Below are 21387 nucleotides of genomic sequence, written 5' to 3' on the forward strand. Positions count from 1 at the left end.
CGGGAGTGAGGGAAAGAAGCAGGGCAGCGATGGACGCAAGAAAGAGGTACAAATACATTGCGAGAAGCCGCGGAGGGCACGGAGGGCAGAGGCGCCGGACGCCTCGCTGGTGGAGCGCAATCAGCGGTGCGGACCCCCCGAGATGGCCTGCTTTCTCAAATCTTCAAGTCTGCTAGCGACGAACGAGCTAAAGTAGTCTTGTGGAGAAGCTCCAGCCGGCTGTTCCTCGGCTCTTCAAGCTGGAGGTTCGGCGTTCTTTCCACGGTTGGCAGTCGATTTGATTCATTCCAGCGTTTGTTCCGTGGTGGTTGCCACTGAGTCTCAGAGGATGAAGCTTCCAGTACCGCGAACTGCTGCGGTTCCAGTCCTTGAGTAGATCATTGATTACTATTATTGAGTGTTATCGCCAAAAACGTCATCCAACATTACTTCCTATCCAACCCAGCGCCAGAAACCCAGGCGGGACCCAAGTCTACGCAGGTCCTCTTGATTGTTTCACATCAATCTCCACCGTGCGTATTATCCCGTCCACGTCCTTCCCCTGCGGTCCCGAGAGAATGTGCTCTTCACTCGAATTGTCCGCGCCCGACTTGAACACTGTCGAGTATTGGTGCCGTTGGTTTGAAAAGTCTTGCTGGTTGGCGCGCGGGAACGAGTGGAGGGGGTGCGACTGGCCGTGGGTTCGAGAAGGGTGCGAAGGGTACCCGTTTCCGCTACTCTGCGATGACAGACCGAGTAGACGGGGGAAGTAGCGTCTCACGAACGGTCGCATGGCCGTAACGCAGCCGCCCGTGATTCCAAGGTTGAGTTCGATAATGCACCACAGCAAGGCGTTGGTCGTAGTCCCTAGTCCGTCAGCCCATGATAATAGTCATGTCAACAGCGAGGAATGTCATACATGTCAAGTCGTCGCTATTCTGAAGAGTGTAAAGGCTAGAAAGACGAATGCAGCTAACAACACCGACACTGTTTTGGTCAGAATAGTCAGACAACTTCCAGGAGTAGACTCACAAGCACCCCGTGGCCAGGATACAGGCAACAGCAATCTTCTGCCGCAGAGGCATCTGCAGTTTTCGCAACCATGGCCTATCCAGTCAGCTTAAGCTCAGCCTCAGGGACTGGATACCTACACTGGAACCAAAACAGTAGCAAAGTCCGTGAAAATGCCCAGTGCGGCGTTCGCAAAGTAAAAAACTGGCCGGTCCATACACGTTCCGTGTGTGATACTTAGGTCCCAGCTCTTTGCAATTGGGTTACAGCTGAAGATATTGGCCAACACGCTGGCAATGTTGTACCCAGCTGCAATGGAAACGAGCACCCAGACGGCATTATGGAAGTTGCGGCTTGGGAAGATGCGCGTGTAAAACAAGAGCACCGAGACCTTGAGGAACCCGGTGCCCGCACAGTAGATAATAGCGGCGACGAGGTTAAGCTGGCTATGTTAGACCTCCCGAGGCCGATACGTAACCGTGCCATGCTCACCTTCAGAAATGACGGTGAGACATCAGTTGCAAGAACGTCCCACATGTGAACCCCCAACCCCCATCTGAGCACTGCCACCGTTAGATGACCATATAATCAGGGCATAGTTATGGCCACTTACTATCCAGCGTCACGGCACTCAACGCGCAAGAGCACAGCTGCTCTAGTTAGCCACTGAACCAAAAGTTAGACACAGAACGTACAAATGAAAGAATCATGAACCCTGCGAAATCACTTAGTATAACACCTTCCGCCGCAGGAAGAGATACTTACAGTCATCCCAGCGAAAGCCACGGGCAATAAAAGTTCGAGTCCAGACACGGATCATCAGTGCAGCGAAGGCAATTGGTAAGAATACCCCATGCACAATGATGAACTTTGTACCACAAGATGTTGGATTGACAAAATTAGACGTCTGCCCTTTTGGCGGGGGCAACGCTGGAACGGGACCTGAAGACATGATGCGAGTAGCCTTGACCACTTCCACCCCTCCAAAGACAGGACGGTCCAGCGCCCAGGGAATCAACGGTTCTTATTCTCCCATTGACCGGGTTGACAGTGTCCTCGAGGCAGAATAAGGACAAAGTCGATCGGTCCCACGCGGCAGATCGATTTCAATAAATAATGCTCCTCGGAAGACCTTTCCCCATGCTGAAGTAAACTTCGACGGTTTGCCGCAGATTCTCGAGGCTCCGCTCTCGTTCGGCTCGTAGCCCTCATCTTACGCCATTTGTCAACCCAACCCCGGACCCAGTCACGAGTCGAGCAGATTCGTGCAGCCCTCGTAAAAGCAATGGTTCGTGGGTCCGTGACAGATCCACACGACGTTTCAAGTCCCTCATCATCAAGTCGCAACTGGACATGGAGCTCCGCACTCAATTGTTCGTCCCTCACCTTTCGGAGAGCGATACAGATTCATATCTGATAACTCTCACGATATCTTTCTGGTTGCAGTCACGTTGTACAGGTTGTGGGCAACCATCCAGAGGTGGAAGAAGGACGGATCCACCACGGCAAAGGCGCGGGGACCCGAGCGCGAGAGCGTCAATAATCTCTGGGACGCCTCGGTTAGCCGAACTCTGTTCTCCAGCGCATGATTACAGAATGGATCATCCCTTCTGTCACTTTTCTGCAATTCGAAAGTTCTCCTCTTTCATCTTTGGGTCAGCGAGGATCGAGCCGTTGACAGGACATGTCATGGAATCACCTCCGTTGCAACTGTCCTGACATCTCTTGTTCGAAGCCCGCCCTAGAAGAGGACCAGGACCACTTCGAGTGTCCATCATCGTCGAATTATGCCCGCAGGAAAATTCGACGGAGCGGCAGTGCCAAGAATCGAAGAACGATGCAGATACCGAAACCGGCGCGATGTTGTGAATGTGAGATTCAACGCAATCCATCCGGCGACTTGACTCAGTCCAACGCTCTCAGGCGAAGGTGGCGCCTGGGGGGCAAAAAGCCATGCATCAGGGCATCCAAGGAGGATGATCAGGGGAGGAGCGCGGAGGGCAGCTTCCGATATCCGCGAAAGCCTTGTTTTCCAGACCTCAGTGGCAAACTGCAGACCTGGACGGATCTCCACCTGTGACCCGCAAACTGAGCAAGGTGGACTCGAGATTCGAGAATTTCCAGTCAAGCGGTCACCGACGAGGGCTGTCACAGACACGGCGTCGAGAAACGGAGAACGCTCGGCTGGATCGGCAGGGTTTGGACGCGGAAGATGCGATTGCCCCAAGGATGTTTTTTTGTTGATAAAAAGTAAATAATTTTTATATGAAAAAGATAATCTTGTTTTTAAACTTCAAATTACAATCCTTGTCCTCCGAATGTGAAAGAGGTGATCGCGGCCTGGGGAGGAGATTGAAATTTTAATCTCACGCCGAGCCATTTTTCTGCCCCGGTTTCCAACCCCCGGGCCCCCAGATCTTTGCACAACACAAGGCTGGTCGTTCCTGCCAATCCTTCGTCAGTGACTGCCCACAGATCGTCATCATCACGAATTTGAACCATCCGCCTTACAACGTGAAGCCAACAATCCTCTCGGGGGGTCGGGAATGCCCCTCAGGGATCAGGAAAACTGGAGATTCCCAACCAAAAACAGCAACCAAGCTGAATAACTTGGAACCTTGAATAATGCATGCTTGGGCTCCGCTCAGAATCTCCTTTGTGCAAGCGAAGCCCATTTCATATTGTAATGTCACGGATGCCGAGACGAGAGGAACTTAACATGGTGGAGTGCTGACGAATGCTGTCCGCCGCTCTGTGGTCCTCTGAAGCGCAATGACTCCGGAAAACAATCAAAAGGCAAACCGCAATGCTGGACGAGTGGAAAATTTTTGTGGGAAAATGGCTTCCTTTTAGCAAGTGAGCATGGAGCTCTCAATTTGCGTCCGAATCTCGGAGGCTTTGGCACAAAGATGGGTTGCCCGGATAGTGAGTGGCTTTTGCCTTTGAGAAGGCCCATCTGCCGATTATTTATTTCGCGGGTACAGAATAATTGCAACGACATTCGAGGGAAATCATGAGCAAAATGTATATCTTGCCCCGTGGATGTGATGCCCTCCGCGTCGACCCTTCGTTCGGTGTCGACCAGGCATATTTCGGCAGGGTGCCGACTCGCTTTGGGCCATAACGGCACTTTTCTCGTCGCTTTTGTGGGAATGCGATCCCACCTGTCGAGCTGCCGCACTGACTCCATTTTTCGAGGGATGGCCAACTCTCTCTTTCAATCGTAACCCCCGAACGCAACAGAGTCTTCCACTACACCTTCACCATTACCTTCCCAACAGGCTGAGGAGCACTACGCCCAAGCTTCTGGCCTCAGCTGCGCGCAGTAGAACAAGCAAACGGTTTATATAACGGCATCACTTCGCAGGTCTTCATCGCAAAGTACAGCAACGAGGTCGTCGCCTTTCCGGTACTCGCTCTATCTCCAAAGATTGGATACGTTGGACTGACACTGTACTAACATGTTCATTTGTTGGTCCTGAATTCTGACCTACTCTGTCGGCGCGTACACACAACGAACTCCAGATGGGGCTTATATGCATTTGGGACCTTTGCGTACATCATCCCTGCTATGAGTATACCGATCGGGAGTCCAATCACTGGGGATAGGATCGAACGAAGCTGACAATTCTTGAGATTGGTGAGAGTTTGGAATGGATACGCTAAGGGATCCGTTCCATGGAAGTCTTTGTCTATTGCATGTGCGATCCATGGAAACATTATGGCCTAAATGTAGTTAAATGCCACGAGTTTCAGCTGCAACAGAAGGGATAGGCCCTCTTCGAGTGGTGACTGATGGGGAGTTTGCTGCTGCTGAGAAGCTTGTGAGAAGCACTGGGCACCTCAGGCACCACCCACCATGCGCTCCTGCACGCCGAGTATCCCCTCTCGCCCCCGTGTTGTTTTCTTTGGACAACTCTCTCAAGTCTCGACTGAGTCTGGACTCGGATTCCTTCGCTTCTTCACTCATTCGCTCGCCAGTCTTGCAATAATTGGCGAAGACCAGAAGATGCGACACTGGGCTCGGATTGGCGCTCCCGATCGGTGATTTTCCCCTGTGGCGGCGGCACGCTCCGATGATCCATCCTTGCCCTCAGGAATGTTTGTTGCCATGACACGCCTCGATAGTCACGGCCTGCTGTAGGGCCGACAAGTGGAATTGCTCGCGGACAACACATTCATTTGAGAAAATACAAGTCGCAAAACCGATGATTCCACCCCTGACTGGCTTCACTTGTTCTTGAAGCCCAAGAGTGAGACTGCTTCCCCTGTTTCAAGTTCGCTTCTTGCGACTCTCGTCGCGTTTCAGATGCTGACAATGTGGATCCGCAAGGCCACTCGCTTTGTCGCCGGACTGCCCGAGCATGTTCGACAAGGAATGAGGTCGCTTGGCTTGTCGCCGTCTGCTTCCCCTCGAACAGGCCCTGGACCATGATTTGTTGAAATACTTCGAAGAACGAAAGACCCCTCACACCATGCTACCATTCAGAGTCCAGGAACGCCCCTGGAATGGATCAAGCCACAATCGAACTTGGGTCTCTTTCCCAATGCAACAACAATGGAACGGAGAGTTCAGACCCCAACCATGGCCTGCAACCTTTCTTTGGTGTTTGTATATATGACTGTTGCCCAAGGTCTGCCGCCCCCCTCCGCTTTCTCACATACCTCTCTTCTTCGCAAATTATTGTCCTTCCTTTCTTCTGTGGTCAGCCTTTACATTCTTTATCGGGCCTGCTCGTCATTGCAGATTGACTCTGCATTTTTCTCTCCTTTTAGACTTCAAACGGCCTTGACGGTCGTCTTCCATTCTCTTCACTTAGATCTCGATCGATCTACTTCCATCTGCCTAGCGCAGTTCATAAAAAGAAAACCCTCTTTCGTATACGAAACTCACTTCCCCTCGCGGTGTCGGCGGCTTCTCTATTCTCGCCTCATCCGCGATGTCTTCCTCGTCCTTGCTGTGCAGGGTGGGATCCCTCGCTGCCTCTGCCCTGATCTTCCCCAACTTCGTCAGTGCCAGAGGGAACTACAAGCTCCAGACCTCATGGGAGGGTCAGGGAATACTCGACCACTTCAATTTTTTTGACCGCCCAGACCCTACCAACGGGTTTGTCACATACACCAACCAGAGCTACGCCGAGGACACCGGTCTTGTCAAAATAACCGATAGTGGGAGTCTGTATCTCGGCGTTGATTATGACACTGTTCTTACCCCGGACGGCCCTGGTCGTGACTCTGTCCGAATTGAGAGCAACGAATACTATGACCAGGGGCTATATGTTATTGATATCCAGCACATGCCGGGTAGTGTCTGTGGTACATGGCCTGCCTTTTGGACCGTTGGCCCGAACTGGCCATATGACGGCGAGATCGATATCATTGAAGGCGTCAATAAGCACGAAGCGAACAAGATCGTCTTACATACTAGCGGCTCCTGCGATGTTGCGGGCGGCCACAAAATGTCTGGTGACCTCACCTCGGGTGAATGCGGCGAGGCGTCAGGAACCATTGGTTGTGTCGTCCAAGGCCAGCAGGGTTCGTCCGGCACTCCCTTCAACAAGCAAGGCGGCGGTGTGTATGCCATGGAATGGCAGCGCGAGTTCCTCAAGATCTGGTATTTTCCACGCTCTTCGATCCCCGAATCACTCACGGCAGGCAAGCCCGACACGGCTACTTTTGGCACGCCCATGGCGCATCTTCAGGGAACGTGCAACTTCGAAGAGCGGTTCACGCACCAGAAATTGATCCTTGACACGACTTTCTGCGGTGAGTGGGCGGGGAATGTCTACGGTGACAGCGGGTGCCCTCTGAGCGACCCCGGTAACCCAATGCAAAGCTGTATCAACTATGTCGCCCAGAACCCTGCTCAGTTCAAAGAGGCTTATTGGGAACTCAACTCTATCAAGATTTTCAAGACTGGTGGGACTACTGAAACCGAGGAGCAGCCGGAGACCACTGTCTCTTCCACAAAAACTAAGACCAGGACGGAGGAAGCCACTCTCCCCCCTACGACAAGCACCACTACAGTTACCAGAACAGAGACGTTGAGTACTCCAGAGTCAACCTCCGAGTCTGCGATTACCACAACCACTAAGCCCACTGCTACTGCGCCTTCTGAAGCGCACGATTCAGTAACTGTTTCTAAGAGCACCAGTTATGTTACTATAACTACCACCCTCTGCCCGGTTGGAGGCTTACAGACTGCAAATGCTGCTCCGAGCGCTCCCGTCCCCTCAGAAGAGTCATCAACTGCGACAAGTACCACTCCCGCCCCACCGCCGCCTACCACTCCCGAGAGCGTTGTGGACGCACCTGCTCCGCCCGAAACCATGTCTATTTCGCAGCTCGACCCCCCGTCTGTCCCACCTAATAGTGTCGTTTACACTGCTCCCGAAAATTCACCGACCCCTACATGGACGATCGTAACGTCATCGTCACAATTCGTTTCAGTTCCTACCGCAGTTAGCCCGTCATTGTCGGACACTTCTGACTACTCTGATTATTATCCGAGTGTTACTCAAGCCGAGGGCACGCCAACTGAGCCCTCAAGCCCTGTTTTCACTGGAACGGGTAGCAGACTGTCTGTCAGCATGGCTGGCATTGTTGGCGCCTTTCTAGTGGTGCTTTTGGCGTGATTGACAGTTGGTATTGATCTTATAGTTGATTCTTTTATATCATTCTGTCATTTCACTCCACTATGCGCCTCCAATACCCTCGTAGTGCGTCCCTTTTTGTACAATAAAGGCCTCTTCCTAGATAGTTAGATTGCATTGCTCCATGTTGCTTCCGTTCATTGTGTCCTGCTTTAGTCTATGTGACATCATCGCCTGAAGCGTTCGATCCCGCGTTTATATTCTAGCTGATGCAATAGAAGTTAACCCTCCATCACCAAACCACCTGTTCCACATATGTCAAACCCTGGAATATCAGACATGCCACGAGGTGCAGTAGAAAAGGCTGCATCCTGGGGTTGTCATGTGACCGTGATTATTTCGGAAGGTGAGATGGAAAGGGCTCCAGGCTCGGGCTCCAGCTCTGCCACCATCACACAGTTCGCAACTCCCAGTTACTCGCATTGTAGCTTCAGCTCTGACAGCTTCATTTGTGTGCCTTTTGTATCCTTGTCTCGTGGCTTAGGATATAAGGTTTTCCTCTGTTTCTGTTGGATCTACTTCTCATCCAGCTCTCCGCTGATCCCTCTGCCCTCGGCGTCCTGGAGGAGATAGCAACACAACAAGAAGATTGATTTTAAAATCCAAAATACTCAAGCTATTACTGCTACACATACCGATGGATCAGAGAATAACGACGATATTTCACGAAATAAATCACCACCAGGCCATAATGACGACGTTTGACCTCGAATGCGAAATCAATAAGCAAATTCAAAACATCATAAGCATCACCGTAAGTACTGCATCAGTCTCATCAGCATCAACGTCAACGTCAACGTCATTATCATCATCATAATTATGCGCCATCCTGAGCCACCGACCACCGCTTCAACCAATCCTGCGCGTACCGAGCCAGAATTCCATCCCGAATGATCCTCAGACGTCCGTTCCGTAAGGTCATACTATCCCGTTCGGCCTTCTCGGTGATGAAAGTCTTCGGTGTTGAGGGTGATTTGCCTCCATACATTGTTTCGTAGTGGTCTGCTAACTTCACCGCAGGATTGACCAATTCCTCCCCCTTCGCCTCGCTCTCCCGCAGCTTCCTCAACCAATCACCGAATGGGACAGTCTCAAAAGAGAAGCCATGTTGACGCAGGGTATCAAGTAAATCCGACCAGGCGAAAGCCCTGGAATTGCACAGGTTATAGACGGAGTCATCGACAGGTTCGATAGGCCCACAGTCTTCGAGCGTGTTAAGAGAACATGCTCGAGCAATCTCGAGGAGCGAGCACGCGAGCTTGTCTGCCGGTAGCCATGAACACGTGGTGTCGATTGACGGAAGGGCCTTCATCGTCAACGCAGATCGAATCATGAGTGGAATTGCTTCCGAGTCGTTCCACATACCCTTCTTCGAGTGCCCGGAAATTTGGCCGATCCGCAGCGAGAAGGCCCTCGCCCCTGCCCGCCGGGCATTGCTTACAATCCTTTCTCCGACAAGCTTTGAGCGCGCATAACCCATGTCAAGAACATTACTCAGATCCTCAATTGGGCCCTCTCCTATCTCACCGGCCGACGAACCAAGTGCTGTTGAAATCGAGGAGCAGAACAGCATGACTGCTGGTGCCGGCATATGAACGGAGAGCGAGAAATCGATGAGATTACTTAGCCCTTGAATGTGAGACTCAAAGCTGGTGAGGGCCAGCTTGAAGTTTACCGGCCATGCCGTGTGAATAATCAACGACACGGTCTTCCGCATCTGATCGATCGTACTCTTATCTAACCCAAAGTCATGTTCGTGCAATGCGCACTTGAGTGCGACAATCTTGTTTGTTCGGTAGGACAGAACATCCAAACCCTTTTGTGCAAGAGCATTGAGAATGGCCTCTTCTGGGTTATCACGCCTTGTCAAGCAATAGACAACGGATACAGTTTCATCGTTCAGCAGCCTGTAGAGGGTATGAGCGCCAATAGAGCCGGTTGCTCCTGTCAGAATCTGGGAGACCGTTAGAAGCGCGAAAGATTCTCGAATAGGATAAACTTACAACACCCCTACGGCTTTTTGTGGTCTCAGATACTGCAGCGTGCGTTCGGAATGACGAATACTTGCTTATCAAGTTCTCCATGACCGATACCTGATCTTTAACTTCCTGAATCTGGCCCCCCTGAATGGTATGGATATGAGCTGCCAAGTTTGATATGTTGCCGGTCTCGAGAACCACATTTTGACCAAGTCTTTTGTTTTCTTCGATCTTGAAGTCTTTCAATATCAAGCGGCGCAAGTGTATAGCTTTCAGGCTGTCAATTCCAGCCGCGAAAAAATCCGCGTCCAAGTCGAGAATCGGATGACGGAGTTCATCGCGGCAGAGCCGCATCAAATGGGCTTCAGTTGCTTTCAGATCCAACTCGAGTGTGCCACCTGCCGTTTGGTCAGGTGTCATATAGAGTCCTTCGATCACATCGGCGTACCGGGAATATACCTGTGCTCTGATCATGGAGCCCTTATCGGTTTGAGGACATGCAGATCCATACGGCAAAGCGCATACCATCTCTCGAGTAATCTGGGAGAACTGTTCTGACCGAGAATTTGCGTCTTCCACCGCTGGCCAGATAAGGTCCAGATACTCCTCATCAGAGAATGATTGAGCACCCTCAGAGCGAAACAAGAGAAGACCCGGCACCGCTTTACCGACGCCAACCACGGCGGCTTCGTCGATGAATGGGCTCTGCTTGATCGAACCTTCAATCGGAAGGGGAAGTACCTTTTCTCCATTCATCAATGTTATCCTGTCGTCCAGCCGCGAAATATACTTCCATCGGTCAGGCAGAAACTTATGAGGCGCGAAGACATCTCGGGAATGGTACGAACCCGGTGGTTCGTCAGAGTTGGATGTCGTCAGGGCAGGGTGCCCGGACAAATAAACACACTCATATAAGCCATTCCCAATTGGTTTCATCCAAATATACGCCCTGATGTTGTCGAAGAATCGCAGATAGTTCCAGTATGGATCGCCAACCGGCCGGGATATTGACTCCGCAACAAGACCCGCCTCGGTCCTGCTGTTGGTTAGCGAATTGCATGGCGTTTGATGAAAGTGTTCCATACAAACCAAAAGAACCACCAAACCGTACCCTTTCAGCAACGAGACGGTCCCCAAGCTCATCAGGGCAGGGTGCTCCACCATATGTGACCAGCTTGCAGCGCCTCAGGGCGTCAAGGCCTCTACTGCTGTCGGCAAGCAGCTGAAGTAAATACGGAACCCCTTGAACAGACTCTGGCCTTGCTGCTTCCAGCGCGGCGACCACATATGGAGCGGTCAACGGCAGAGTAGCGTCCCACATGAACGCTACCCTCCTCATATACATTGCCTGTAACGCAGTCGACAGGCCATGCAGGTGGTACCACGGAAGCGAGTTGAAGGACGTAAGACCTGGTCCCCGTAGTGGATGGGTCATCAATGCTTTGTGGCTCAAGAACAGCGGCTTCGGAGTACCAGTTGAGCCCGAAGAATGGAGGATAATGGCTGTCCGGTTTCTCTGTGCTTCGCGATTGCGGCTTCTGTGAAGCAATAATACTGATGGGGCATCCACTGACTCCTCCCTGGAAGGATTTTGGACTATCGGGCGACAGCTCACAAGTTTTAACCGGAGGATGTCTCCGACAGTTGTCCTGATGCCCGGTGTCTGTCCGTACATGAGTGTATCGCAGCCCACCATGTCGAGTAATGATACGCATGCGGCCGCAGAGAGACGTGGTGAAAGCATCATTACGGTATATCCAATGCGACTGAGGGCAAAAAATGTGACAACCATATTGAGATCTGATGGAGTGAACAGAGCAACTATTTCTCCGTCTTTCCTGGCCTGGTTGGCATCAGTACGGATCATGTGCTCGTGAGAGGAAATGGCTTACCGGCCTGATGCCTAGTTCCATCATGGTACACACTGCCTGGTCGACCATACAATCCAAGTCCTCACCGGTGAAGTACTCATAGGAGAATGTGCCACCTTCGGATGACCTGGGGTACGCCAGAATCGGCTCTTGGACCGCATCAGCAGCCCGCAAGCGGATCAAGTCGTCTAAGACATGAAGTCGGCCAAACCGTTGGATCAGTGCTTCTGCGCTGTCCGTCTGCAATGCATCCTCCGAGGGTTCGCTGTACTGAGGTATTCCCATTTTCACGGAGTGGAAAGATATCTCCTCCCAGGGATGAACGGCGCTCCGCGGTATGGGGGAGCTTGATCTATTTAAATTCAGTGCCGGGTTCGGACTCTTTGCTATCCAAGGTCCCTATCAAGCTGCTTGACCCAGATGACCAGTCCACAAATTCCCAGGAGACACTAAGTCTGCGCTTGAGGCTTCGTGGCCGTCCGTCCTTGCCTGCTCCATTCGAGCGGTGAATCCCCATCCTGTACCGGTTCCTCCTCAGCGTCGTATGCAGGCTTGCTGCCCCAGCGTCTGGAGTGGACTCCTCCGCAGCCACAGACGCGCGACTTGAACGAACACAGAGTCAAAGTCTGCACAGGCCCGAAGCCACGCGGATGATCTGTCTTGATCCTGGTTTCTTGCTTAACAGACAAAAATTTGAGACTCACGCCACAGTTATATAGTTGTACTAATGAAGTATGGCGTGAGGGTAGTCAATCGCACTCCATTACTCCTACGGAAATCGGGCGCCTCTGTGGGTCTATGGCCTGTAACTCTGGCATGTTCCGATCCTCCGGCTTGGGGTCCAGATGCCCGCAGATAGAGCGGCGTTCGACTGATAAAATATGCTCGGTTATTCTTCGTTTCCTCATTCAGAATTACGGAGATTGCCTCCCCCACGAGACCCGAGCGCTTCTTCTACAGGGCCTGGGTCACCATGCAACTTACTCGGATGCGCGGATAGTTTCGAGCTGAATTGACTCTAACTTTAGACGCCCCCCTCTTACCCAGACCCCCAATATGCACAAAGCTTATTGCGCTTTTAGGGGTTTTTTGTCTGACGCAGACAAGGCAGAGAGCTGAAAGATTATCGATCCGCAAATATCCCAAGCTGCTGGAGTTTACCTTTCGCTACGCTTCGGTGATCGGGGGTTCGCCTCATGCCGAATGGACCATCCCCATGTGAGATCGGAACCCGGTGGGTTTGGATTGGGGGGGGGCTGTGTGACAATACCGGAGTTCCAGAATGCCTTGACACTCCTGTGGAAGAAACAATGGCGTCAAGGGGACCTATCAGGCTACTATTTGGAGCTGTTGCCTCTAGCTAGGATCCACATGCGATCTCAATGCCTGTCGTGTGGCGATTTGGCAGTGATGTGAAAGCTGATCGTCGATTATCCGAGCATCCTTGCTCCAGACCATGTGGTAAAGTGTGGCACCTGCACCTATGAATTTTGATCCTCCTAGCTATAGGCCAAAAAGAAATGTTAACTGGTTCCAGACACATCCTCTCCTGCAATGTTGTTATAAGAACTTTTGACCGCGTTGGATTCTAACAACTTCTGCACATTTCCTCTGGTACATGCTTAACCCACGTCAGGCCGCTGCATATCCTAAAGGTAATTCGGCTTGTACATATGGAGTCTACCGAAGGATCCTGTCTACTTTCTTTGGTAGAGGATATCCGACGGGCGGCAGTTGAGGACAGCGGTACATGCCGCTCACCGCAATCGCATTTCCGTCTTCTCAATCTCATCGACAAGTTGAAGCTTGCGGTTGAAACGCCCACCGAGACGGTATTGCGACTGATCTACCAGGTTCGGCGTTTCTCGTCTCGAAGCGATGTTAATGGCTAACCGTTCGGAGCCCCCTCAAAACGCCGCCCTTCGTACTGTGATCGATCTGGGAATCTTTGACCTTCTCGTGAGCAAAGGACAGTGTGGGCTCTCAGCTTGCGAGCTATCAGCGCACACAGCCGCAGAAAGAGGGCTTATTGGTAAGTATACAAGCTTGATCCATCCGCAAGAAGCTAATGGACGATCTCCAGTTCGTTTAATGAGGGTCGTCACAGCTTTAGGTCTCTGTGCGAGCTCAGAGCCCGAAGTTTACCGACCCACCAGTAAGACGGGCATGCTGACCCAACCTATTGGAAGAGACGGCGTACGATGCATGTATGTCCACATTAAGACCAAATGATCGGTGGCGAATGCTGACGACAACCAGATACGATTTGACGATGCCCACGCTGGCAAAACTACCAGAGTACTTTCGAGAACACGATTATAGAATTCCGAGGGAGTATTCTCGTTCTCCAATGCGGTGGGCTGTTGGCCAAAGCCAATTCGAATGGCTTGCTCAGCGCCGGCACCAGCAAGTTCTATTTAACTCGTACATGTTGAGTCGACGGGAAGGGAAGCTAGCCTGGTTTGATGTGTATCCAATGGACCGGCTAATGGACCCTCCTCTTGTGGATGAATCAATACTGCTGATTGACGTCGGAGGCAACCAGGGCCATGATCTGAACCGATTCCAGAAGAAGTATCCGGACGCGCCAGGTAGACTGATTCTGCAAGATCTGCCTGCGGTACTAGCTGGTCATACTTGCGAGGGAATTGAAGTAATGCCTTACAACTTCATGGATTTGCAGCCCGTCAAAGGTGGGTGACCCAGGAAGTACCGCATTTTTTGCTGTTTTATTGCCATGAGATTTCGAAGGCTGACGAGCCAGGGGCGCGGACATATTACTTTCGAGCCATTTTCCACGACTGGCCGGACCATGTCTGCCACAAGATTCTCCAGAATACAGTCTCAGCGATGGACCCAGCTCATTCGAGGATTATCATTGTCGACTTTGTGCTCCCCGACACGGAGACACCGCTCCTGCAAGCGTCGCTTGACATTCAGATGATGAGCATCGGGGCTGGGGCCGAGCGGTCCAAGCGCCAATGGACCGAGTTGCTCCATGCGGTTGGACTCGAAATTCGGGGGATCTGGAGCAGCAGTCCAGGGATGGAGTCTGTGATTGAAGCTGGCCTCGCTCAGCTGACTCGCGGGCCTGGGGGAGGAGGATAGGTCCGAGATGTGTCACATACCTCTTTCTGTTGTTTTGGGTTCTAGTCATCTTTGTGGGCTTTTGTGGCGGCCAAATAATGGAACACCCCTTGCTTCGGTGGCGCCCAGAGGCCTCTTGCTGGAGTAATATAGCTGAAATCCAATGTGACATGGCACAAACCTACGTAGAGAACTTGGTCGCGTGTCATAGATGAAGGCTGCCCCGATGTAGCTCGATCGACCATGCATATGAGCTGACAGTTGCAGGATATGCCATTCGCGCTGCATATAAAGTTAAGATGTGTCAAATGTACGGATCTACATCGACTAGAGAGCTCTCGGCATGAACTTATGTACGGTAAATCCCCCCCATCTTGGCCAGAAAACGGTCCTGTCATATTGGCGTCACCAGACCCGGCCGTGATGTTTCATGATGGGGCTTCGACTGGTCGTGGCGTTGAGTTTAACCGAACATCGCCTTGGAGATGTGTCGCCAGTGAGGAAAGGACACCTGGATGAATCAATCATGGCCTCATGCCCTCACACACCAAAAACGGGAACCCAAACGTATCCCCCGGTTGACTCCCCTCCCAGGCTGCAATTGACTTCGTCAATGTCCATCCCACCGAGACTTTCACGTCCTGAAACCCAACCTCCTTCAAGAGGTCCTCAATCCAGCTCCTGGGAATTCCGTGTCTCTCAACCCCAGCCAGCTTCGTCGGCGGATGGAACTTGATCGCTTCGGGGCCGAAGTCTTCGAAATCCGTTAAGAATACTCGGCCCCCCGGTGTCAATGAACCGAGCAATGTTTCCAGGAACGGCCGGAGGTCAGGAACATGGTGCATGACGAGGTGGGAAAGGATGAGGTCGAATTTACGTCGTCGGCCCGCTGGATCATTCATATTGTCTGGAGGGAGGAGAGAGTCTTCGGGATCGGTGAGGAGCTGGCAGATTGGGACGACGTTGCCCTCCCGCGGACCGCCAGAATCGTCGCTTGTGCCACTGTTCTTAATCTTCGCCTTCAGCGCATCGATCATGCCATGCGCCGGGTCGAGAGCGACGATTGACTCGACGAGCGGTGCGACGCGCAGGGTGAGGAGGCCTGTGCCACAGCCTACTTCAAGGACATTGAGGCCTCTCCCTGTCGATTTCTGCTTCTGCTCTGAGAGAGACTGGATGGTTGGTTTCAGGGCGTCGAAGGCAAGCCGTGCGCCCTCTTGCACGGAGGGATTCTTGTCCCAGTCTGCGGCTTCGTTGTTGAAGCGCTCGTTTCCTGCAGAAGCCATGTCCTCAGATGCAATCTCTATCACCACCAGAGTTGCACAGAAAGAAGCAAAAGGAAGATGATGGTCGGTTCGGCAGTCGGCGAGCCTGTGATGTGCGGGGTTATCAGTTCATCTGCCTCTGCCAGCGGCCTGTCTTCTCCAACTCTTCACTTCTATCGCAATGCCCACCGCCAGCTCTTCAACGCTTTCTCTCGCCCTTCTGGTGGCAGGGTACCTCAATGCCCTGTGCACCACCTCTCCTAACCAAACCTCAACGCTGTATGCCAACGACCGGATCCGCTTTCTCACCAACACACCCGCGGTGCTCGGAACACACATCTCCAACCTCACAGTCCTCTACCAAGCCATTGTAACCCTCTTCCACACTTCCTCCGCTTCCGACCGCGAGATCTTGAACCGCATCTGTCTCTACCCGGACCATCTCGACTCCAATCGGGTGACTTGGAGCCCCCACACGGTCGGATACCTTGCTCTCCTCGGCGTGGGAGCGTACATCCGCCTCTCGGCATACGGTGGTCTTGGTCGGAATTTCACCTTTCAGCTCGCGACCCCAGATCGTCTGGTCACCACGGGTGTGTACAAGTACCTTCAGCACCCAAGTTACACGGGAATCTTGCTGGTGATACTGGGACACGCGGCACTCGTGTGCGGCCGCCTCGATACGCCGGTTGCATGCTGGGTCCCGCCTTTGTTGTTGGAAAAAATGAGGAAGTGGCACGTTCCCTTTGGGGCTTTGGTGGCGTTGGCGATCAGTTCTACGCTTGGGGTGAGGATTCGGGACGAGGAGAGGATGCTCAGGGAGAAGTTTAGCAAGGAGTGGGAAGCGTGGCATGCAAAGACGTCGAGGCTGATTCCGGGGGTTTTCTAGTCCCGTATCATAATGGTTAATTACTTTATAGAGCTGTCGGTGGAGCAAATATTTGTTGTGATGCGGGAGCCGGAGATGGTCCGGCTGCGATGGCATCACCACCAGGTCTTCGTCTCCCAACCTCCTCCCCCACGCCTCCACACTTTCTCTCTCTCTCCCTCCACAGATATCCTATCCTCTAATCCTCTCTACGCAGGCAATCCATCAAAATGGGCCTTATCAAACGAACCCTCAAGCTCACCACCTACACGGGGCTGGCCTCGGTCGGCGCCTTCTTCTGGTACACCCGCAACGACCGCTTCGTGGACATGCCCGCGACCGACCCGATCTTCAGCCACGCGCTCTACAACAAATTCAATCCCTCCAAGAACCCGACTACCCACGACCTGTGTATCCGCCGCGTGCCGCTGTCAGACATTAACCCGACCCTGCTCGAGAAGAAGGGGAAGCTCGTCGAGGCGTTCTGCGCCGGTGTTTGGAGCGGATGGGGTACGTCTCCCCCCCCCCCTCCGTTCCGCTGGTGTCGCGCGACACAAGATACAACTATGACAACTGACAACGCAATCTAACGTTTCGTAACAGGCTACGCCTTCCAACGCGCCTACCTCTCCCGCAAATACGAAGACGCCTCGACATCCTCGCACCTCTGGACCCCTGACCAGCTGCGCACCTCCACCTACGACCTGGGCACCCTCATAACAGACCACTTCGAGGTCGTCGAGAAAACACCGGAGCGCATCGTCGTGCGCTGCGGTGACTCCCCCCGGCGCCAGGGGGTGCGCGCATCAGACGGCCTCTTTGAGATCTCAGCGGTCGTGAAGCCCGACGAGGGCGTTGCGGAGTTCGGGCTCAAGAGCTGCTTTTATCAGGGGCTGGGCAAGGCCGAGGGGGCGCCGATGCCGCCGCATATTACGTGGCTGCATCAGCAGTATACAAAGTTGCTGGCTGAGACCGCGTTGGGGAGGGTTTTGAGGTGATTCGATCAGTGTGTGGATTTCGTGGGTCAATGCGACGAGGGGGTGGTGGTGTGTAGCTGTATTGGGTGTACATAATGCGATGGATGATTGAATATTGCTTGGTTTAGGATTGCGGTTCGAGAGAGCGTCCGGACAAGGGAATGCTCGAGGGCAACTTGGATATATTGATACCTTTCCTTAGCCCTTCAATGTTTATGACTGAATCGGTTTACAAGAGGAAGGTAGTTGTCCGTAACTTATCCAGAACTTGGAGGCGGCACGCTCCTACGATATGAAGAAGATGAAATACAAAAGACAATGACCACCTCACACATACCGACTACACAATCCGCTGGATGTGCATCCTGCCTCTCGAAACGGCGGCTGCAACGGCAGTGCTCAATAAAAGCCATCCCAAGCTCCCTCAGCCCCCGCACGAGCATGACGCCTACGCACTGGGAGAGACCTTTGATGTGTAGCCGTAGGCGGGTATAGGTTGAATGTACGAGACGGCCGGGGACTTGTTGGCTAGTGGGAGAGAGGGAAAGTAGGCAATCAGGGTATATACATATCTTCGATAGTCGATTGCGGATCCTAATGCAATTGAAGGTTCAAATCTTTTGAATAGTCGACAGTCAGTTTTATTGCATTCCACAAACATCAGTCCAGCTCACGAATCCCACGGCCAGATGCTACCTCGACGACGTCCAATATGCCCTGTCCCTTGACGTGGATCCCCCATCACTGACTTTGCGTCACCTTAAGAGACGATTTTAGACCGTCCGAGCTTGGCCGGCTCACCGCTGTTGGCTTCGTCGTCCTGTTTGACGAACCTTTCTCCTCTGCGTGTGGACTGGGATCTAAAGACCACGTACCGGGATATGCGGTGCTTGAGAGGCGAGATCAAGAAGGGAAGGGGCGAATAGGAACATAAGCATGCCGTAGTCATGAGCGGTAAGCGGCCTGCGGAGCGGCTGAGCGTCATCACTATCATCCTGTGTCTCAGACACCTTCGACTCTTTCAATCCGCAGGTGCAATCCATCCCTCGGCCGGACAGAGATAATCCCAACGGGGACAATATTTTCGTCCGGCTGTGCCAGTGCGAACCTGAATCTCGACACAAACACTGCAACCAGGGTCCTCAGCTCCGCTTTCGCAAAGTTTTGCCCGATACAACTTCTCGGGCCATGCGAGAAAGTCAAATTTGCAAAGTTGCTTCCCATCCCGCCATCATTGTTGGCTTTGCCCGTCTCAGGGCTAATCCATCTTTCTGGCTTGAATTCCTCGGCGTCGGGGCCCCAGAGACCCGGATTGCGGTTAATGGCGTAGGGGCAGAGAAGAACTTGAGTTCCTGCGGGAATTGCGTGGCCGAGGATAGTTGTTGGGATAATTGAGATGCGACGTATAAGCGGCACTGGAGGAATAAAGCGGAGAACTTCGTTGCAGACCGCAGTGAGATAGGGGAGATTCTCTAGCATGACTGCGATGGTGTCAAATGTTGGGTCTCCTGTAAACAACGACGGTATAACTTGTAGTAACTCAGCTCGCAATCGTTCTTGGACACGCGGATTCCGGGCTAGCATAGAGCAAGCCCACGTAAAGGCCGATGCCGAGGTTTCATGCCTCCATGTCAATGTTAGCAATGCTTCAGAATCAAGAAAAGCGAAGGAGAAATACCCAGCTGCAATAATCGTAAGCAACTGTTCAACCAATCCTTCAAGCCCCTGCCATCTCATCCTCATCATCCTCGACACCAGATCTCCATCTTTCCCATCACTCCTCTTAAACTTTTCAGCCTTGTCCCTGACAAGCTCCCGACAAATTCCCCTTACCGTCGCACTCGTTACATCAATTCTCTCATTGACGTTCCATGGCAGCCATTGCACAAAACCCCTCGGTAGAATCCGAATAAGCGCCATGAATACATCTTTCTCTGGGACCCAGGTGAATATTTCCTGATATGTCTCGAACAGTTCGCTTCTCGCACCATCCAGACACCCAAACTCCTTCCCAAGTGCTGCAAGCCCGATTACATCCATCGTCGTTCTGTTCGCCCAAGTGTTTATCTCCTCCACTCCACATACTCCACCGTCTATCGCTGAGAGCTTCCTCTCCAGGGCGTCCGTCAGCTGTACCGCTTTTTTCCAAAATACCCCATAAAACTCTCTAACGTTCCTTAACGCGTAGAGAGGCGTCATAAGTCTTCGCTGAAACCTATGCTCAGCACCTTCTGAAATTGTGAGCCCATTTCCCAAGAACCGACAAATGACAGACCGTTCACTTGTGTGTTTCGTGTACGCATATGTATTGGTTACAAGAACTTCGGCGATTGCCCTGGGTGAGGTGAGGAGGAGTCGGTCCTGATTTAGAATGCTCCGGTATGTGATTATGCCGGTGTTAGGCACCTCTTTCATCCATGTTAGGTAGGTCGATCCAAGGGGTTTCGTGTAGGGGCGTGTGAATTGACCGAGGAGGGGGATTTCGCCCTATTATGTTGTTAGTTCGTTGGGCTGTTTTCGGGAATAGGGCGAGCAAGAAGAGATACCTTTGGCCGGGGGAGGTGGCGGAAAGGGCTGAAGAAGTAAGGGTATACTATAACCAACCACGTTATGAGGAGGATGAGATCGATGACGAAGAATGATCCGACGAGAAGAGAGAGTGAGACGCGAGGGTCAGAGATGTCACGCCTTCGCCATGGAGTGAACTCGACTGGGAGTGTCATTTGGGATAGCCATGGGACATGCCCACGGTGCTGCTCTATAAATCTGATATTGAAGAAAGAGTTCAATATGCTCGTCCGCTAGATCAATTCAAACAGGTAGGAACGAGTTGCGTTAGCTGATGATACACAACCAGTCGTACGAAGTAGTCCCCTGATGGCGACAGTATATATCCAGATCTGACGTGAGTGCTGGAGCGTCATACTTTTGTCGTATCCTCGGTACTATCATAATATAATCGCCGCAGTATACCTTGAACCAATATTAAATTGCCTTTCACTACGAACACAATCCCATGATACACCACACGATATTGGGCGTGGCAAGGTCCCCAGACAACAACAGGATGATGAGTCTATACCGCGAGTCAGCCCCATCAGTGCAAGAGTCAACCAATCCCCATTCACGATTTTCAGCATCATGGGTGGTGTGAGATCGGAAGCTGGCTATCCTTTCTCATCCGTGCTCAATATCCTGGCCGTCGAAACTTGTCCTAGTTCGGTCCCATCTCCCGTATCCTGCGTACTTCAGATTGCTCCTCCGAACGACACGCGATAGGCCAATCCGACGGTCAGGGTCAGAGAAACTACGTCATTTGCGATGCAGGAACGTTGTCAGCGGGCGCGACTCAGTTGTCTTGCCGAACCCTGAGGAGTGGAGCTGTGGGAAATGACGCTAGCGCCCGCGCCAGGGAGAAGTCCATGTGTGAAGTGTTTTCCTCGCCTGATTGCTCGATTCAGGTGCCGCCGCTTTTACGAGGGCCAGACGTGATCGATGCTCTCTGGCATGGTCCGCTCCGGCCACTCCCTCGCCGACAATGAGCACACGCACCGTGTCGCTCCTGCCACGATCCAGTGCTGATGCAGGATCAGAAAGCGGCGCTGACTTAGCCCATTCCGGGAATGAAAGCCCTCAAACTTCCGCGGAAAAGTACTCGATAAGTGCCTCGGTCCGAATATGGATCTGCAGAAGATGG

The 21387-nt window shown here is 52.4% G+C and overlaps 10 protein-coding genes across 10 annotated transcripts; 4 read left to right on the plus strand and 6 right to left on the minus strand.

Moving 5' to 3' along the window:
* Positions 1-265: 265 nt before the first annotated feature.
* On the minus strand, positions 266-2258 carry BJX67DRAFT_242730 (uncharacterized protein). The gene is made up of 8 exons (XM_071026127.1): positions 1756-2258; positions 1686-1705; positions 1604-1640; positions 1483-1553; positions 1131-1432; positions 1012-1086; positions 899-966; positions 266-846 (listed from the first exon to the last, which is right to left on the minus strand). Exons 1-8 carry the CDS (start codon positions 1940-1942, stop codon positions 473-475), a joined length of 1134 nt encoding a protein of 377 aa, XP_070889576.1. The 5' UTR covers positions 1943-2258; the 3' UTR covers positions 266-472.
* Positions 2259-3586: 1328 nt separating this feature from the next.
* On the minus strand, positions 3587-4318 carry BJX67DRAFT_243000 (uncharacterized protein). Its single transcript, XM_071026130.1, has one exon. The coding sequence runs from the start codon at positions 4178-4180 to the stop codon at positions 3680-3682; it is 501 nt and encodes a 166-aa protein (XP_070889577.1). The 5' UTR covers positions 4181-4318; the 3' UTR covers positions 3587-3679.
* Positions 4291-4831, minus strand: BJX67DRAFT_243059 (uncharacterized protein). Its single transcript, XM_071026131.1, has 2 exons — positions 4454-4831; positions 4291-4399 (listed from the first exon to the last, which is right to left on the minus strand). The coding sequence occupies exon 1, from the start codon at positions 4708-4710 to the stop codon at positions 4456-4458; it is 255 nt and encodes an 84-aa protein (XP_070889578.1). The 5' UTR covers positions 4711-4831; the 3' UTR covers positions 4291-4399; positions 4454-4455.
* Positions 4832-5930: 1099 nt separating this feature from the next.
* On the plus strand, positions 5931-8338 carry eng2 (putative GPI anchored endo-1,3(4)-beta-glucanase; the record flags this gene model as incomplete). The annotated part of the gene is made up of 2 exons (XM_071034639.1): positions 5931-7592; positions 7995-8338. 2 exons carry the CDS (start codon positions 5931-5933, stop codon positions 8214-8216), a joined length of 1884 nt encoding a protein of 627 aa, XP_070889579.1. The 3' UTR covers positions 8217-8338.
* A 122-nt stretch (positions 8339-8460) lies between these two features.
* Positions 8461-11778, minus strand: BJX67DRAFT_377951 (uncharacterized protein; the record flags this gene model as incomplete). Its single annotated transcript, XM_071032249.1, has 4 exons — positions 8461-9597; positions 9647-10658; positions 10708-11465; positions 11515-11778. 4 exons carry the CDS (start codon positions 11776-11778, stop codon positions 8461-8463), a joined length of 3171 nt encoding a protein of 1056 aa, XP_070889580.1.
* A 1269-nt stretch (positions 11779-13047) lies between these two features.
* Positions 13048-14853, plus strand: BJX67DRAFT_243091 (S-adenosyl-L-methionine-dependent methyltransferase). The gene is made up of 5 exons (XM_071026132.1): positions 13048-13346; positions 13396-13525; positions 13577-13700; positions 13753-14186; positions 14258-14853. Exons 1-5 carry the CDS (start codon positions 13167-13169, stop codon positions 14599-14601), a joined length of 1212 nt encoding a protein of 403 aa, XP_070889581.1. The 5' UTR covers positions 13048-13166; the 3' UTR covers positions 14602-14853.
* Positions 14854-15991, minus strand: BJX67DRAFT_243092 (class I SAM-dependent DNA methyltransferase). The gene has a single exon (XM_071026133.1). It carries the CDS (start codon positions 15864-15866, stop codon positions 15105-15107), a length of 762 nt encoding a protein of 253 aa, XP_070889582.1. The 5' UTR covers positions 15867-15991; the 3' UTR covers positions 14854-15104.
* Positions 15992-16026: 35 nt separating this feature from the next.
* Positions 16027-16734, plus strand: BJX67DRAFT_377954 (methyltransferase family protein; the record flags this gene model as incomplete). Its single annotated transcript, XM_071032250.1, has 1 exon — positions 16027-16734. One exon carries the CDS (start codon positions 16027-16029, stop codon positions 16732-16734), a length of 708 nt encoding a protein of 235 aa, XP_070889583.1.
* Positions 16735-16943: 209 nt separating this feature from the next.
* BJX67DRAFT_377955 (uncharacterized protein) lies at positions 16944-17711 on the plus strand (the record flags this gene model as incomplete). The annotated part of the gene is made up of 2 exons (XM_071032251.1): positions 16944-17223; positions 17317-17711. 2 exons carry the CDS (start codon positions 16944-16946, stop codon positions 17709-17711), a joined length of 675 nt encoding a protein of 224 aa, XP_070889584.1.
* An 810-nt stretch (positions 17712-18521) lies between these two features.
* Positions 18522-20345, minus strand: BJX67DRAFT_243368 (cytochrome P450). The gene is made up of 4 exons (XM_071026134.1): positions 20237-20345; positions 19966-20177; positions 19369-19918; positions 18522-19314 (listed from the first exon to the last, which is right to left on the minus strand). The coding sequence occupies exons 2-4, from the start codon at positions 19991-19993 to the stop codon at positions 18693-18695; spliced, it is 1200 nt and encodes a 399-aa protein (XP_070889585.1). The 5' UTR covers positions 19994-20177; positions 20237-20345; the 3' UTR covers positions 18522-18692.
* Positions 20346-21387: the final 1042 nt, after the last annotated feature.

Source organism: Aspergillus lucknowensis, assembly GCF_044049455.1.
Source record: "Aspergillus lucknowensis strain CBS 449.75 chromosome Unknown BJX67scaffold_5, whole genome shotgun sequence".
In the NCBI taxonomy this organism is placed as follows: domain Eukaryota; kingdom Fungi; phylum Ascomycota; class Eurotiomycetes; order Eurotiales; family Aspergillaceae; genus Aspergillus; species Aspergillus lucknowensis.

What these genes read in the sequence shown, in the direction of transcription:
- BJX67DRAFT_242730 (XM_071026127.1), bottom strand. Translation starts at nt 1,942, where the DNA reads ATGTCTTCAGGTCCCGTTCCAGCGTTGCCCCCGCCAAAAGGGCAGACG. An exon ending in TGGCTTTCGCTGGGATGACT is followed by an intron (nt 1,706 to 1,755) that starts GTAAGTATCTCT and finishes GTGATTTCGCAG; the next exon opens with GGTTCATGATTCTTTCATTT. An exon ending in GAGTGCCGTGACGCTGGATA is followed by an intron (nt 1,554 to 1,603) that starts GTAAGTGGCCAT and finishes TAACGGTGGCAG; the next exon opens with TGCTCAGATGGGGGTTGGGG.
- BJX67DRAFT_243000 (XM_071026130.1), bottom strand. Translation starts at nt 4,180, where the DNA reads ATGGAGTCAGTGCGGCAGCTCGACAGGTGGGATCGCATTCCCACAAAA.
- BJX67DRAFT_243059 (XM_071026131.1), bottom strand. Translation starts at nt 4,710, where the DNA reads ATGTTTCCATGGATCGCACATGCAATAGACAAAGACTTCCATGGAACG.
- BJX67DRAFT_243091 (XM_071026132.1), top strand. Translation starts at nt 13,167, where the DNA reads ATGGAGTCTACCGAAGGATCCTGTCTACTTTCTTTGGTAGAGGATATC. An exon ending in AGAGACGGCGTACGATGCAT is followed by an intron (nt 13,701 to 13,752) that starts GTATGTCCACAT and finishes GACGACAACCAG; the next exon opens with ATACGATTTGACGATGCCCA. An exon ending in GGATTTGCAGCCCGTCAAAG is followed by an intron (nt 14,187 to 14,257) that starts GTGGGTGACCCA and finishes CTGACGAGCCAG; the next exon opens with GGGCGCGGACATATTACTTT.
- BJX67DRAFT_243092 (XM_071026133.1), bottom strand. Translation starts at nt 15,866, where the DNA reads ATGGCTTCTGCAGGAAACGAGCGCTTCAACAACGAAGCCGCAGACTGG.
- BJX67DRAFT_243368 (XM_071026134.1), bottom strand. Translation starts at nt 19,993, where the DNA reads ATGCGTACACGAAACACACAAGTGAACG. An exon ending in ACGAAACACACAAGTGAACG is followed by an intron (nt 19,919 to 19,965) that starts GTCTGTCATTTG and finishes CAATTTCAGAAG; the next exon opens with GTGCTGAGCATAGGTTTCAG. An exon ending in CTTACGATTATTGCAGCTGG is followed by an intron (nt 19,315 to 19,368) that starts GTATTTCTCCTT and finishes ATTGACATGGAG; the next exon opens with GCATGAAACCTCGGCATCGG.